Source organism: Trichosurus vulpecula, chromosome 4 (assembly GCF_011100635.1).
Source record: "Trichosurus vulpecula isolate mTriVul1 chromosome 4, mTriVul1.pri, whole genome shotgun sequence".
In the NCBI taxonomy this organism is placed as follows: domain Eukaryota; kingdom Metazoa; phylum Chordata; class Mammalia; order Diprotodontia; family Phalangeridae; genus Trichosurus; species Trichosurus vulpecula.
In genome coordinates, this window is record NC_050576.1 from 374800958 (window position 1) to 374817048 (window position 16091).

The 16091-nt window shown below is 37.6% G+C and overlaps 1 protein-coding gene across 1 annotated transcript in view; it reads left to right on the forward strand.

The window, feature by feature from the left end:
• Positions 1–3260: 3260 nt before the first annotated feature.
• LOC118847280 (integrin beta-like protein 1) overlaps positions 3261–16091 on the forward strand; it is a 43198-nt gene continuing 30367 nt past the window's right edge. Inside the window, exons 1-2 of the mRNA XM_036755786.1 lie at positions 3261–3318; positions 6404–6520. Coding sequence (XP_036611681.1) covers positions 3261–3318; positions 6404–6520 — 175 coding nt within the window. The remainder of the gene's footprint in view (positions 3319–6403; positions 6521–16091) is intronic.

Here is a 16091-nt window from a genome sequence, read left to right on the forward strand (position 1 = left end):
GCAATTCAACATAGGTCACACATGTGTCATTATGCAAAACTCTTCCACAGTACTCATGTTGTGAAAGACTAACTATATTTTGCTCCCTCCTATCCAGTCCCCCTTTATTGAATTTTCTCCCTTGACCCTGTCCCTTTTCAAAAGTGTTTACTTTTGATTAACTCCTCCCCCTATCTGCCCTGCCTTCTATCATCCCCCTTTTTTATCCCATTCCTCCTTCTTTCCTGTGGGATAAGATACTCAATTGAGTGTGTATGTTATCCCCTCCTCAAGTCAAATCTGATGAAAACAAGATTCACTCATTCCCCCTCACCTGCCCCCTCTTTCTTCCAACAAACTGCTTTTTCTTGCCACTTCTATGGGAGATAATTTATCCCATTCTCTCTCTCCCTTTCTCCCTCTCTCAATATATTCCTCTCTCATCCCTTAATTTGATATTATTTTTTTAGATATCATCCCATCATATTCAACTCACCCTGTGCCCTCTGTCTCTATATATGTATATGTATATTCCCTTCAGCTACCCTAATACTGAGGTCTCATTTATTACACATGTCATCTTTCCACGTAGGGATGTAAATAAAACAGTTCAACTTTAGTATGTCCCTTATGATTTCTTGTTCTTGTTTACCTTTTCATGCTTCTCTTGATTCTTGTGTTTGAAAGTCAAATTTTCTATTCAAATCTGGTCTTTTCACTGAGAAAGCTTGAAAGTCCTCTATTTTATTGAAAATCCATATTTTGCCTTGGAGCATTATATTCAGTTTTGCCGGGTAAGTGATTCTTGGTTTTAATCCTAGCTCCATTGACCTCCAGAATATCATATTCCAAGGTCTTTGATACCTTAATGTGGGAGCTGCTAGATGTTTTACTCAATTTGTTTATTTCTGGCTGCTTGAAGTATTTTCTTCTTGATCTGGGAGCTCTGGAATTTGTCAGGAGGCGATCTGTGGATTCTTTCAATTTCCATTTTACCCTCTGGCTCTAGAATATCAGGGCAGTTCTCCTTGATAATTTATTGAAAGATGATATCTAAGCTCTTTCTTTCATGGCTTTCAGGTAGTCCAATAATTTTTAAATTATCTCTCCTGGATCTATTTTCCAGTTCAATGGTTTTTCCAATGAGATATTTCCCATTGTCCTCCATTTTTTCATTCCTTTGGTTCTGTTTATAATCTCTTGATTTCTCATCAAGTCACTAGCTTCCACTTGTTCCAGTCTAATTTTTAAGGTAGTATTTTTTTCAGTGGTCTTTTGGACCTCCTTTTCCATTTGGCTAATTCTGCCTTTCAAGGCATTCTTCTCCTCATTGGCTTTTTGGAGCTCTTTTGCCATTTGTGTTAGTCTATTTTTTGAGGTGTTATTTTCTTCAGTATTTTTTAGGTCCCCTTTAGCAAGTCATTGACTTGTTTTTCACGGTTTTCTCACATCACTCTCATTTTTCTTCTCAATTTTTCCTCTACTTCTCTTACTTGCTTCTCCAAATCCTTTGTGAGCTCTTACATGCCCTGAGACCAATTCATATTTTTCTTGGAGGCTTTTGATGTACACTCTTTGACTTTGTTGACTTCTTCTGGGTTTATGTTTTGGTCTTCTTTGTCACCAAAAAAAGATTCCAAAGTCTGAGTCTGTATCTGGGTCCATTTTCACTTCCTGTTCATCTTCCCAGCCAACTACTTGACTCCTCAGGTTTTTGTCGGGTATCACTGCTTGGACAGTTGAGAGTGCTTTGTTCCAAGCTTGAGGAGCTGCACTACTGTTTTCAGAGCTACTTTTGCACAGCAAGCTTTGCCACACCAGTGCTCCTTCTCCAGGTTCATGGCCCAGATCCTGTCAGGGCAAAGCTGGCTTTGCACTCCCATTCTAATCCACAGCTTAATTCCTCCCATCAGGTGGGCCTAGGGCCAGAAGCAACTGCAGCTGTAGCTCTGGAAACAGCCTCAGAGCTGCACCACCTACATGGCCCCACTGCCACCCACCCCACACACACACTGTGGCCATGGCCGAACCTGAACTCCTTTCACTCTGTCCCAGAAGCTTTTCCCACTAACCTTCTCTGTTGTCTTTGGCATTTGTGGGTTGAGAAGTCTGGTAATTGCCGCAGCTCAATGATTCAGGTCCTTGTGGTGTGTTCCGCCCTGCTTCCTATCTGGTTGGTCCTGGCGCAGCCCACTCTGGGCTCTGCTTCTCTTGGTTCCCGGCTCCATGCAATAGACCCTTCCCAGTGACCATCCAGGCTGTCCTGGGCTGGAGCCCTGCTTCCCTCTGCTATTTCATGCATTCTGCAGCTCTAGAATTTGTTCAGAGCCTCTTTTATAGGTGTTTGGAGGGAACTGGGGGAAAGCTTCAGCAAGTCCCAGCTTTCCAGCTGCTATATTGGCTCTGCCCCCCCCACCCAGCAAGCCTTAGTTTTAAGCACCAAGGGTATAGAGGGAAAAAAAACAATCTTTGGCCTTGGGTAGCTTCCTTTCTACTGAGGGTTGTTATTGTTAAGTCACTCATTCATGTCTGATTCTTTGTGATTCCATGGACCATAGCAGGCCAGGCCCTTCTGTCCTCCACTATCTCTAGAAGTCTTTCCAAGTTCAAGATTGATGTTTCCATGATACTATCTATCTCATCCTCTGACATCCCCTTTTCCTTTTACCTTCAATCTTTCCCAACATTAAGGTGTTTTTTATGAGTTCTGTCTTCTCATTATGTGGCCAAAGTGTTTAAGCTTCAGCTTCCATATTTGACTATCCAGTGAATACTCTCTCAGGGTTTGGGGCAGGTATTATTAGTTAACACAAGCTAATACAAAGTAAATACAAGTCATTTTGAGGAAAGGGAATAGTACTAACAATTGAAGAACCTGAAGAAGGACTTGGGGGACAACTGTGCTGAAGGCATATAGGAAGGTGATTGAATGTTGCATATAGTGAACAGTAAGGAGGGGAGTTTGGTGTGAAGTGCACAGTGGAGACTATAGAAATCGTCTTCAAAGGTAGATTGAAGCTAGTTTGTCAAACAGAGAGTTTGTATCTTTTTGGAAATGAAAGGGAGCCTTTGAAGTCTCTTGAGCAGTGGAGTTTTGTACTTAAACCCATTCTTAAGCAATATAAATTTGCCAGCTTTGGATGGATGGGAAAGAAGAGACTTGAGAAAGGGTATTGGGAGGCTGTTGTAATGGTCCAAATGAGACATGATTAGAGTAGAGTCTCTGTGATTAGAGAGGAGAGTAATGTTGTAATTTTAGAATTATCAAGATTTGGTAAATGATGGCTACAGATAATGAGGGAGACCTCATGGTTGAAAACCTGGATGACTGGAAGGATGGTAGTAATTTTGAGAGAAATAGAAAAGTTAGGAAGGGGAAAGAATAATGAATTCTGGATTGGATATATTGTATTTGAGATTCCTATGGGCCATCCAGCTGGAGATGTTGACAGAAAATTTGTGGTGCATGCCTTGACCTCAGGAGAGGCCTGGATGTGTAGATTTGGGAGTCTTGTACCCAGAGGTGATAATTGAGTCCATGGTAGCTGACAAGATCACTGTAGGAGAAAAATAGTGAAGGAAAAAAAAGAGGACCAAGAACAGAACCCCAGGGCACAACAAACTTTAGAGTGATGAACACAGAATGTGTGTTTTCTTGGGAAAAAGATTTGTCTTACTCTCACTGAGTGGGGTCCCTTAACTACTCCACCGTATTCCAACCCACCATGGTCTCAAATGTCAGTCCTTTCTGATTCTTGTCTATGGTTATATTTAGATACCTTGAGCCTGAGTGCTTATGTAAGATATTTGGTTTCTACTCTTTGTTCCTATCAGTGAAAGATACTGAAAGTGAGCTGCCAGTGAGAAGTATAGAAGTCTATCCAAAATGTACCTCAGTATTAAGAGGGAGCCTCTAACACAAAGATTATATACTAGTGTGAATGGATATACATATTATCACAGATTGAGAGCTGGAAGGAGCTTCAGAAATAATCAGCTCCAAACTCCTCTTTTTACAGATGCAGAAACTGAGGCACAGAGAGGTTAGGTGATTTGCCAGGGTCACACAGCTATTAAATGCCTGAGGCAGGATTTGAAATCAGGTATTACTGACTCCAAGTTCAGTGATGTATCCACTATAGTCCAATCCTCTCACCTTACTGTTGTGGAAACTAAGGCCCAGAGTGTAGGTATCTTGCCTCGAGTCTACCAAGTCACAGAGATGGGATTAAAACTTGTGCTCTCATACCAAATACAATAATTTTCCCCTGCATCCCACTGAATATTCTATTACTAGCATACCTCCAGGAGTAGGAGCAAGGATCTACCCAGTTATGGTGGAAGTTGGATTGGATCATTTTTAAAGATATTCAGAAGAAATAGTGAAGATTCATATGGTGGTCAACCCTCTGATATTCTCGCTTGCTTTTATAAAATAATTAAAGTTTAAAAAGTGATTTCCATGCATCTGATTTTCTCTCCACATCAGTCCTGTGAAGTAGGAAGTTTTTTTTATCCTCATTTTACAAATGAACAAAGTGAGACTCACAGGGAATAGGTTACTTGTCCAGGATAGGGGGACGCTCATTTGTTAAGCTTTCACTATGCATCAGGCACTGTGCTAAGTGCCATACAAATATAATCTCATTTGATTCTCACAACAACCTGGAGAGGTATGTGTTATTATTTTTTCCCATTTTATAATTCAGAGCTGAATTCTGCAATTCCAAGTCTATCCCCCTGTCCACTAGCCCAGACTGCCATTGCTATGTACTTCTATGTAGCCTCCAGAAGAGAGGACCTGAGTCTTATTTACATCATTGAACCATACTTTACATGTAGAAGACACTCAATAACTTTTATTTCACATAGACATTTAAATTGAATAAAATTAGCATGTTTTGTTGAAAACAGTCTTTTTGAATCTATTTAGTTATCAACGAGCCCATTTAGTGAACTTTGTCATCGTTTCTACTGTAAGCATTGAATTATAGAGCTATACTTTATTTTTCTTACTGTAAAGGCACATTTTTAAAAAAAATGCTTTGCCTCAATTCCAAACTGAAGCTCTTTAATAAGGTTTCAAAAATATCAAAAGATTAACAAGAGATAATAGAGACAACCATAAAGGAGCCCAGGAAAATTTTGGTGGACTTCCTGTATTTGGAGTGGTTGATCTAATAACAGATTGTAGGAGCTCTCTCATATTACAAGTATATTTTAGGAAAACCAATGCCACTTTCTCAGATTATTTTGAATTCAACAAGCACTTATTATGTATCCACTATTTGCAAGGCACTGTGTTAGTAGTCAGATAGACAAATAGTCTACAGAAAGCATATGGATAACATATAGAATGAAATAATCCCTGCTCTCAAGGAGACTGCAGTTCATTTCAGAGAAACAAATTGTGCTTATATAAGTACATAAAATTATATGCAGAATAATGTCTTGGTACAAGTCTGATTTGAAAGGTAATTTGTTAACAAGTGAACAGTGGTTGCATAGGGTATGGTAGAAGGGTGGGGAAGAGTGTGACACGGGAGGGATGGGACTGACATGGATAGCTATCAGAGGAGTTGTCTCCTTTTTTCATGCAGCATTTTACTGGTAAATAATAGTTTTAAAAACTCGAAGACTTATAAGTGACTATTAATACCTTTCTGATTTCTTAGATCTCAGTATTTTCATATGTTCTCTATTTTGTAGCGGGAATAAATAAATAAAAATCAGTTCTTTTTAGCACCTGTTTTGTACCTTAGCACCCAATAATCTGTTACATATGTGTGTGCAAATATATATAAATACACACACACACACACACACACATATATATATATATATATATTTGCTATAACTAGTAGTTCTTTGAACTGTAGAAGTAATAATAAAAGAGATATTAGTTTATAAACTATATTTACCAACATTAATTTCAAGATCATAGACTGAGTCACAAATCAAATTCTGGGTCTTTCAGGATGCAGTTTAGTGTTGCACTACTCAATAAAAATCCATCAGCTCCTTTGAAATTTATTGCCTCATATGAAATGCCACATGATTGAGTTGAAACTATGACCTTACTTGCTCTATTTAATTAAGTCTGCGACAAGAGAAGTCTGACTCAACTTAAATATCTTTGTAAATGAATGGCCAATGAAATGGGATAATGGTGGATGTCTCACTGGAGTAAGTAGTCCATCAAAACCATTGTCTAACTTTTGTATCTGTTCTCTTTAGAACTTGTGCTTGAACTTTATCTTAGCAAGGACACAGGTGGAATGCTAGATACTGAAGTATTGGCAGGAATAGAATTGATGTAGGCTGTTTATGTTTGGTTTGTTTCTCTTCTTCCTTACATCTCCCCCAGGTTCTTATGATACTGTGAAGCTAATTCTGCCTTCTTTTTCTGTTGTTGTCTCCCCAGGCAAATGTGAATGTGGCCAATGTACCTGCTACCCTCCAGGAGATAGCAGAGTTTATGGCAAGACCTGTGAATGTGATGATCGGAAGTGTGAAGACTTGGATGGGACAGTCTGTGGAGGTGTGTATTATCCATTCCCAAAAGGGAAAGAGTTATTATGTGTAACTTGAATTACTTGGAGCAGCTAGGCAGGCTGTGGATAGAGCACTGGACCTGGAGTCAAAAAATCTGAGTTCAATTCCTTTCTTAGACACTTACTAGCTCTATGACCCTTGACAAGTCACTTAATCATTTTTTGCCTCAGTTTTCTCCCTTGTAAAATGCAGATAATAATAGCACCTATCTCTGAGGGATGTTATAAGGATCAAATGAGACAAAAATTGTAAAATGCATGGTACAGTGCCTGGCACAGAGTAAGTTCTATATAAATGTTAGCTATTATTATTACTTGGTTAGCTGCCATTATCATGCTCTCATAGCTTTGCCCTGTAGCTAGTACTGTGAAAACTAACTTATATCTTCATTTTAACTGGAAGGAATTACTTTATACACAAAATGTAGAGCTCTAAACCCAACAGGCAATAATATGTTTTTGAAAGATGTAATTTCTAAGCCTTCCTATTCCAAGAAAAACCTTTTGTCACTTGAAATAGAGACAGCTGTAGATGCAATAGAGTGCTGAACATGGAGTCAGGAATATCTGAGTTCAAATATGATACTTGGGGTGTGACTCTGGGCAAATCACAAATCTGTCTCATTTCCCTCATCTTTGAACTGGAGATAACAATTCCTTCCCAGGGTTGTTTCAAGGATATTTGAGGGAATATTTGTAAAGCTCTTTGCAGACCTAAAGGCATCATGTAAATATTATTATTATTTCTTGGTCTATTGTTGTAATATTACTCATTAACTCATAAGAATGCCACCATGAGCCACCCCTCTATCTCCCTGTGAGCATCTATTGTTTCTGTCACACTCCACATAAGCCTGTCAAATTTCAGTGATGAGAGCAAGTAGAGATCTTTGAATACTCCTTAATCAGAATTTTAAAGATATCATTGGATGATTTATTCTAAAGCCCAGAGGACAAATAAATAGCAGAGTGTGATTTAAACTATATGAAGAACCCATTAAATCACGAATTCCAAGATTTTGAGTTTTGGAAGTAATCTTAGAGGTTAACTCTTCCAATTCACACTTCAACTAGATGGTCTCAAAGGTCTCCAGTGCTAGGGACCCATTTTGAAGTTAGGATGTTTTCTCTTATGGCAATACAGAAATATGCCTCATCGGAGGTTCTACCTATTGCTCTTAGTCCTGTCCTTTACAGCCAAAAATGAAAACATAAAATAAAATAAAGTTCAATGCCTTTTGCACATGACTGCGCTTCAACTAGTTAAAATAATACCATTGACTTCCCCAACCAAGTTTTCCCTGTTTCCACGCTAAGCATTCCTACTTCTTTGACTAATTCTCATCTCTAGTCCCCTCACAATCCTGGTCACTCTCTAGCTGATGTGCTCCAGTTTATCAATATTCCTCCTAAAATATGGAATCTAGGTCTAGGTTCTTGGTGAAAGCATGTATTAACTGCCAGGTCTTTCTCAAATCAATCAACCAACAAGTATTTGCTTATGTTTGCTATTTGTCATATGCTTTGCCGGGGATACAGATGTGAATACAAGACCGTTCCTTCCCTCAAGAAGGCTGAGGGGGAAATATAATATGTTCATAAATAAGCAAATACGGAATTACATACAAAATAAATATAGAGTAATTGGGGGGAGGCATTAACAACTAGAGAATCAGGAAAGGGTTCTTGAAGGAGGTGGCATGTGATCTGAGTGATGAAGGAAACTAGATGTTTCCAAAGGCAAGAATGAACCAGCAGGGTATTCCAGAAATGGGAGGCAAAGGATTGGGGTAGATATGCAATGTAGTATAGATTACTCTGTCCCTTCTAAGCGTTATCAGACTGGAAAGAGAAGTTAGAGTCAACTTGTCTCCCCAAAAGTGAATCAGTATATTTGGCGGGGGGCACACATTAACAACTGGGCAAATGAGACAATGGACCAAACTGACAGAGTAGGTGGATGGCATGGAATAGTTGACATGTCCTTAGCAAGTCCATGGGTAAATAGCAAAGGGATTATGACTCCTTGAGTCTCTCAATAAGAAAACTTCTGGAGAATGAGAGAGGTGGCAGAATAGAGAGGATTAAACTATGCTTATGAGAGGGGAACACAATGCAGTCCTAATGAAGATCACTGCCATGGGAAAAAACATGTATGCTGCTGATGGAGGTGATACTGAAGACTAGGTTTCATTTCTGGGAAATAGGTATATTGAGAAGCTACTTTCTTAGAATATTTTGGACAATATAGTGGCTCAGGAGAAGGGAGAGGTGAGCTCCTTGGAGGAGCTAAGATGTGAACAGTAGATCTATTCATCCGTTTTCCCTTTATTTTTTAAAGTAGATTTGTATTGATAGTTTTTGTTTTGTATTTTCTATCTTTCATAATGTATCCCTTCCCTCCCAGAAAGCTATTCTTTTTTAAAAGGAAGAAAGAAGAAAAAAAAATTTCAGCACAACAAAAATTATGACATTATCTGAGTGTTCCCTATTACCCATCATCCCCATCTCAGCAAAGAAAACTTAGGGGAAATGTTTCTGTGTATTTCTTCTTTGAGACCAAGGGTAGTCACTGTGATTTCACAGCATTCAGTTGCAGTCTTTCGGTTGTTGTCTTTATGTTGTAGTAATTGTAAATATTATTTTTCTGTTTTTACTTAGGTTGCTTTGCATCATTTCATGAAAGTTTTCTCACTGCACAAATAATATTTCATTACATTCATAAACCGTAACTCGTTTACAAAACCCCCAATCTAAGCATCAACTTTTTTTCTAGTTCTTCATACTAGAAAAATCATTCTTTCTTTGGGAGTATATTAAGCAGGGCTGTCTCTGGGTCAATTTTATTCACTCTGTACTCATAATTTCAAGTTGTTTTCCAGAATAGTTGAGCCAGTTCATATATCCACCAATAACACTTTAGTGTACTCATCTTTCCACAAGCCTTCTATCATTAATCATTCTCAATTTTTGTGAACTTTATCACTTTGGTAGGTGAGAGTTAGAACCTCTGAATTCTTTTTTGTACATTTTCTTATTAGTGGTTATTTGGTGCACTCTTTCAGACTGTTAATAGCTCTCAATTCTTTTGAGAACTTGTTATATCCTTTGATCAGGTATCTATCAGAGAATGGCTTTTCTTACATAGCCTGTTTCTAAAGGCTGCTTTAATGCATGGCATTATATAAACCTAGACTATTATCAGAAGAAATCTGGGATTTCCTTTATGTCTAAACTGTTCCCTGTAACAGAAAGTTCCCTGTAAAAGAGAGTAGAAGAGATGAGCACATTAACTAAAATAAACATTGAATTATTTTCCCCAAAGGATGAGAGGGAGAGAATTAAGATACCTGACAAGGCAAGACAATTGTAAAGATGAATCCAAGTCCCCAGCCCTGTTTTTTTTCCTTTCTTATTAGAATGGACAACTTCTGAATTGTTGTTCTGTCCTAGAAAATGTAAGATTTTCTGTTATAGATCAGTGTGAATATTATGGGATATAGCACAGCTGCATCTGTACCTTCCTATAAATTCCTTTATAATTATAGTTCCCTTCTTTAGCACTTTGAATAGTTGGTCTCCCATCTAGTAGAGGGAAATTATTTTCTTCTGCAAAAGATAATATCTTTTCTGTCTCTTACTGCTCTTAACACCCTCTTTATCCTTGAACCAAATTTCTCAAATCCATCTTTTCAGAATTATTTTTAACAGAGATTCTACATCCATGTTCCTTTCTTGGATAATCTTCCTGTAGGACCGCCCAGTCTTTTTAGGAGGCATATTACATAGAGAACAAATTGGATCAGACCAGTTGAAGTTCTTCACCTCATAGTATGATTAGTTAAAGTCTTTAATTTTCTTAATTTATTTCAAATGTTCACCTAAAAACTCCACATTTTCATTGATTATCTTTGCAGAATTTCTTGGGAATTTTCATTATTGTTTTGTATATATTTATACTGATATTTTAGGGGTTTGTTCTTTGATAGAATTTGTTTTTTTTTAAAGGCAGGGACCATTTCAGTCAATCAATAAAGATTTCTTAAGCACTTACTATGCACTAGGTACTGTTCTAAGCACCGGAGATACAAAAAGAGACAAAAGACAATCCCTGTCCTCAAAAAGCTCTCACTCTATTGAGAAAGGCCAACAAGCAGAAAAATATTACAAACAAACTAAGTACAGGATGAACAGGAAATAATCAGCAAAGGTAAGGTGCTATTAAGAGGGCTTGAAAAAGGCTTCCTGATGAGTAGAAGGAGAGCCAGGAGAGAGTGGTTTCACTCTTGTCTTTGTGTTTACAGTGCCCAGCTCAGTGCCTGGCACACAGGAGGCACATAAATGTTTATTGACTGATGATAGTGTTTAGGGGCTTATGTAGTATTGTAACAACAATGTGGCTTCTGCTATGGTGGCTGTGTTAAGACCAACAACGCTACCACACAGAAGAGCTGCCAACACGGGTTCTTTGATTTGTTTTTCTAAGGAAAGCAACCTTAACGGGTTAACAATCTCACTTTAATCAAACATACATGCCATATTTCCCCAAGTATAAGATGCACCCTTTTCGAAAAATTTGGGGTCAAAAATTGGGTGCGTCTTATATAGTGGTTGTAGATTTTTTTACTTGCATTTCCCTCTTTTTCACGCTTGTTTTTGCCCTCATTGTTGTAGATATTTTTTACTTTCATTTCCTGCTTTTTCGTCCTTGTTGTCTTTACGTTCATTGTTTTGCATTTGTTACTGGTATATTAGGTTATGTTTTCTGCCCAGAAATAGCTCAGAAAAGATTTTCATACAGTGCTGAATTCAAATTAAAAGTGATCCAGTTTGCAAAAGTGAATGGAAATTGTGCTGCTGAATGTAAGTTTGGTCCTCCTTCAATTGAGAAAACAATCTGAGACTGGCTATTGGAAGAAGAAACCCTACTGAAAACTCCATAGCAGAAGAGGGTCATGAGAGGCAAGAGTGAAGAAACCAACTATAGGAGAAGTTTGTACCTGGGTGAAAAGAACCTGGGATAATATCAAGATTGAGAGTGTTGTCAAGTCATTTAAGAAGCGTGGTATTTCAAACGCTATAGATGGAACTGAGGACGAGGCAACATATGAAGACAGTGATTCGTCATCAAACACTGATGAGGACAAGCTAATGGATGGGAGTTTTGACAGTGATGAGGAGTTGTGTGAATTTTATGATGAATAAAACTTGAGTTCAATAACTTTATGTAATACATTTTTTTTTTCAAATTTCGGGCCCCAAAATTAAGGTGCATTTTATGGTATATCATTTACTTAGGTATAAGTATATCATTTACTTAGTTCTGGGGGGAAAGCCAGCACCCTGAATGTCAGAGCAAATACAAACAGAACAAACACACACAGTTATTAATAGACAGGCCTCTAGCTGCCTGACCAAAGAATTACATCATTACCAGAGAGGCATCAACATCTGGGTGTTCAAAGCTGGGGGGTGGCCTCCAGAGGCTACCCAGAGTCTCATCTGATCAAATCACACAAAACTCTTCCAGTGAATGAGAGCCCCAAAACAAACCACCAACCTCAGAGCTCTTATACTCAGTTCAGGGCCCTGAGGGCTCAGAACCTACTTAGCAAAAAGGTGTGGGGCCTGGGGCTTTCTTGCTTCTTAAGCAGGTCAAAGACTCTTGATTCAAAGAAACAAAAGACAAAAAGACACTTTGCTTGCATTTTTACATTACATTTGAAAGGCAAGACTCATCAAAGGTACTTGATTACCTTAGCATTCTAAAAGAGAAAACAAAAAAGTCCCACCCTAATTACCATAACAATTAGCTCTAAATTAACAAACTAAATTTTCCTTTTTTGAGCTCTTCAATTGTCCCTGCCTTAAGTTAGTTATTTTAGAAAGCTCTTGGTAGAATTTATTGTTAATTCTAAATTTATGGATCTCTTTTGGTTCTGCTGATAGTTCTGCTGAGCTTGCCAAAGTGTCCCATGTACTATTTATATACCTCAATTGAAGTTTGATTTCTAAAGTCACTTTGCTTTTGGAAAGTGAACAATCCATGACCTGCTCAGTCTGTTAAAGGTGTTTCTCTGTATCTTTGCATCAAAAGTAGATAAAAAAAATAAGGGATAAAAAGTGAGTGTGGAACTGCCTGAGGGGGACCATCTTCCTTATTTAAAGCAAAATATAACATTCGCTTCAATTATCTAGATGTTCTAATTACCTGAAGGAATTGCATAATTGGTTCGATTTTCAATTTCACTTCACTGGGGAGACAGTTTGAATTTCCCACCATCACTTTCTTTTCAGTAAAATTTCAGTTCAAGTGAAAAATATGTATTTTGGCTCAGTAGATTTTTAAGCAGAGAAGGAAACATAGAGAACAACAAATCACAGTTATGCTTATCAACGCACTATGATCTCTAGTGAAAGGCAAGGATATTTATTTAATTTTATTTAATTTTTTCATCTAATTTGTTTTAATAGTCTCCATTAAAATTCCAAATTAAGGGAAAAGAAAGGAAAAATAAGGTCTTTCTCTGAGTTACTTAGTGAGCTAGTTCCTTATACTTGAATGGATTCATGAGTTCATAGCTGCAGTCTGGGAGAGATTGACATGTGTAGTTTGGGCAAATCCTTTAGAAGAGAAAAGCAGATTTAGCAAGTGAATATCTGGTTAAGAAGCTGGTGCCATAGACTAAGATTGGGGATTCTGGAATCTGGACCTTAAAATGTAGTAGTTCCAGGATCCTGGTCAGGGTAGGACTGCACATAATAAGACCTGTTTAAAAAAATTGCCTGAATTCTTGAAAACCTAATTTTTTAAAAAAAGTTTTAAATTAAAAAGGAGAAAGAAAAAAATGCATATGTATATCAACCACGATAGATACCTTAAAGAGCAGCTAAAATTTAGCAAGAATTTTCAGAGAGAAACCCAGAAATTCACTGGAAACAAGACACAAGAGGGAAAAGCCCAAAATTAAACCCATGGTCTAAGATATCTACATGCAAGTTCATGAAGTGTGGGTCGTAAGCAATTTGAACTTGTAACTCCAACAGGAGGAGGGAAATTTGTTGCTAAATCTTGATGGCATGAAACATGGACCCAGAAACTCATTCTGGAAGGGTATATATCATTCAGAAGAAACTATTGGTACCAACAGGTGAGATAGCAGGGAAAGTAGCATTGTACATTTACTTATGAGATAGACTTGGGTGAGGAAATCCGAGAATTTTGAGTGGATGGAAATGGGGATATTTCATCCATTGAAGAATCAGCAAGTATTGATTAAGTGCCTATGACCTTCCATCCATTGTATTAGGCACTGAGCATATGGTGAATAAAATGATATTTACAAGATCGTTCTAATGGGGAGACAACAAAGACACATAGGAATATGCGAAATAAGGCTTTTTATTTTTTCATAATTAAGTTTTTTATTTTCATTTTACAATACTCAGTTCCACATAATTTTGAGTTCCAGATTTTCTGCCCCCCCCCCCGACCCCGCTTCCCAAGACGGCATGGAATTTGATATATCTTCTACATATAACTTCCCATTGAACTTATTTACACAATAGGCAAGTTGTAAAGAAGAATTATGACCAATGGAATGGATCAGGAGAAAGAAGAAACAAAACCAAAAAACCCGAAAACAAACAAAAGAAAAAAAGGGAAAACAAAAAAAAAAAGGAGAGCAAACAGTGTGCCTCAATCTACATTCACACTTCACAGTTCTTCCTCGGGATGTAGATAGCTCTCTCCATCATGAGTCCTTTGGAGTTGTCCTTACACCTTGCATTGCTGAAAAGAGCAAAGTCTATTAGGGTTGCTCATCACAGAATCCATATATCTGTAGTTGTGTATAATGTTCTCCTGTTTCTGCTCTGCTCACTCAGCATTATATCATGTAGGTTTTTCCGTGTTATTATGAAGTCTGTATCATCCCCATTTCTTATCGCATAATAGTATTCCATTACCTTCATATACCACAGCTTGTTCAGCCATTCCCCAATTGATGGGCATCCCATTGATTTCCAGTTCTTTGCTACTACAAAAAGAGCTGCTGTAAATATTTTTGTACATATGGGTCCTTTTCCCACTTGTGTGATCTCTTTGGGATACAACCCTAGAAGTGGTATTGTTGGGTCAAAGGGTATGAACATTTTTATAGCCCTTTGGGCATAGTTCCAAATTGCCCTCCAGAATGGCTGGATAACTTCACAACTCCACCAGCGATGTAACAGTGTCCTATGTTTGCATAGGAATATGCAAAATAAGTTTTAAGAAAATGAATATGAATAAATATTTACAAGGTAGGGTAGGAAGGAACTAATGGGGATCAGGAAAGGCTTTGTAGAGAGGGTTGTGCTTGAGATTCATTGTGAAAAAAGAAAGAGATTTTCTTGAGGCAGCAGTGAGGCTACGATGCATTCCAGGCATGGTGGACAGCCAGTGCGAAAGTACTGATATGTGAGATAATGCGTGTGCAAGGAACAGAATGAAAGCCAGCTTGGCTAGATCACAGTGAGGGAGGAGTAATAATATCTAGTGAGGCTGGAAAGATAGGTTGGCATGAGGTTGTCAAAGATCATAAAAACTAAACAAAAGAGTTTTTATTAAATTGATTCAAAAGCCAATAGTAAGTGTTCCCAATAGAATGTGTTCCCAACCCCCACCGGAACCCTTTATTATAAAAAAAGAAAAAAATAGGTCAGCAAAGCAATGTACTCAGCCATCATACTTGACAATAAGTATAATATTCTACACCCAGAGTCTCTCAACTCACTACCAAAAAGAGATAGGTTTCAATGTCTACCACCTCCCCCCACCCAGCCCCCAAATTAGTATTGGTCATTGCAGTTAATAGGAATCCATCTTCTTTTTATTGTTATTTCACTTACATTATTATGGTCAGTGTACATATAACAATCACTTTTTGTATCTTGGAACACTTTGTATTTGTCATTTCTTACAACACAATAATGTTCCAATACTTTTATATGATATTCTGTTTACTCAATTCCTAGTTGATAGGCAAACACTTCGTTTCCAAGTTTATTTTTTCTTTTTAAACACTACCACAAAAAGTGTTGTTATGAATATTTTGGTGTGTGTGAAATCTTTTCTTTTTCTCTCTGATATTCTTTGTAAATATATACTCAATAGTGGATTTTCTGGAAATGGGTAATTTAGTGAATTTTCTGACGTAATACTAAACATTTTTTTTCAAGAATGGTGGCACTAATTCACAGTTCCACCACTAGTTTTTGTGTGTCAATCTTCCCACTGTCCCTCCAAAGATGAGCTAGTCTCATCATTTATCATTATCATATCTATCAATATGGTAGAATGTAGTGACACCTCAGAATTTATAATTGACATTTTTCTTGTGAATAGTTGGAGAAGTTTTTCATATAATCTTTATTATTCTGAACTTCTTTTGAAAACATTTTTTTGCTTATATATTGGGGAATCCGTTTTTTCCTTCATTGTTGAAGAAGACTGTGACATCAGGGAGGTGATGACATGACTTGCAATTGACTTTGATTTGAGTGAGGAAGGGCTGT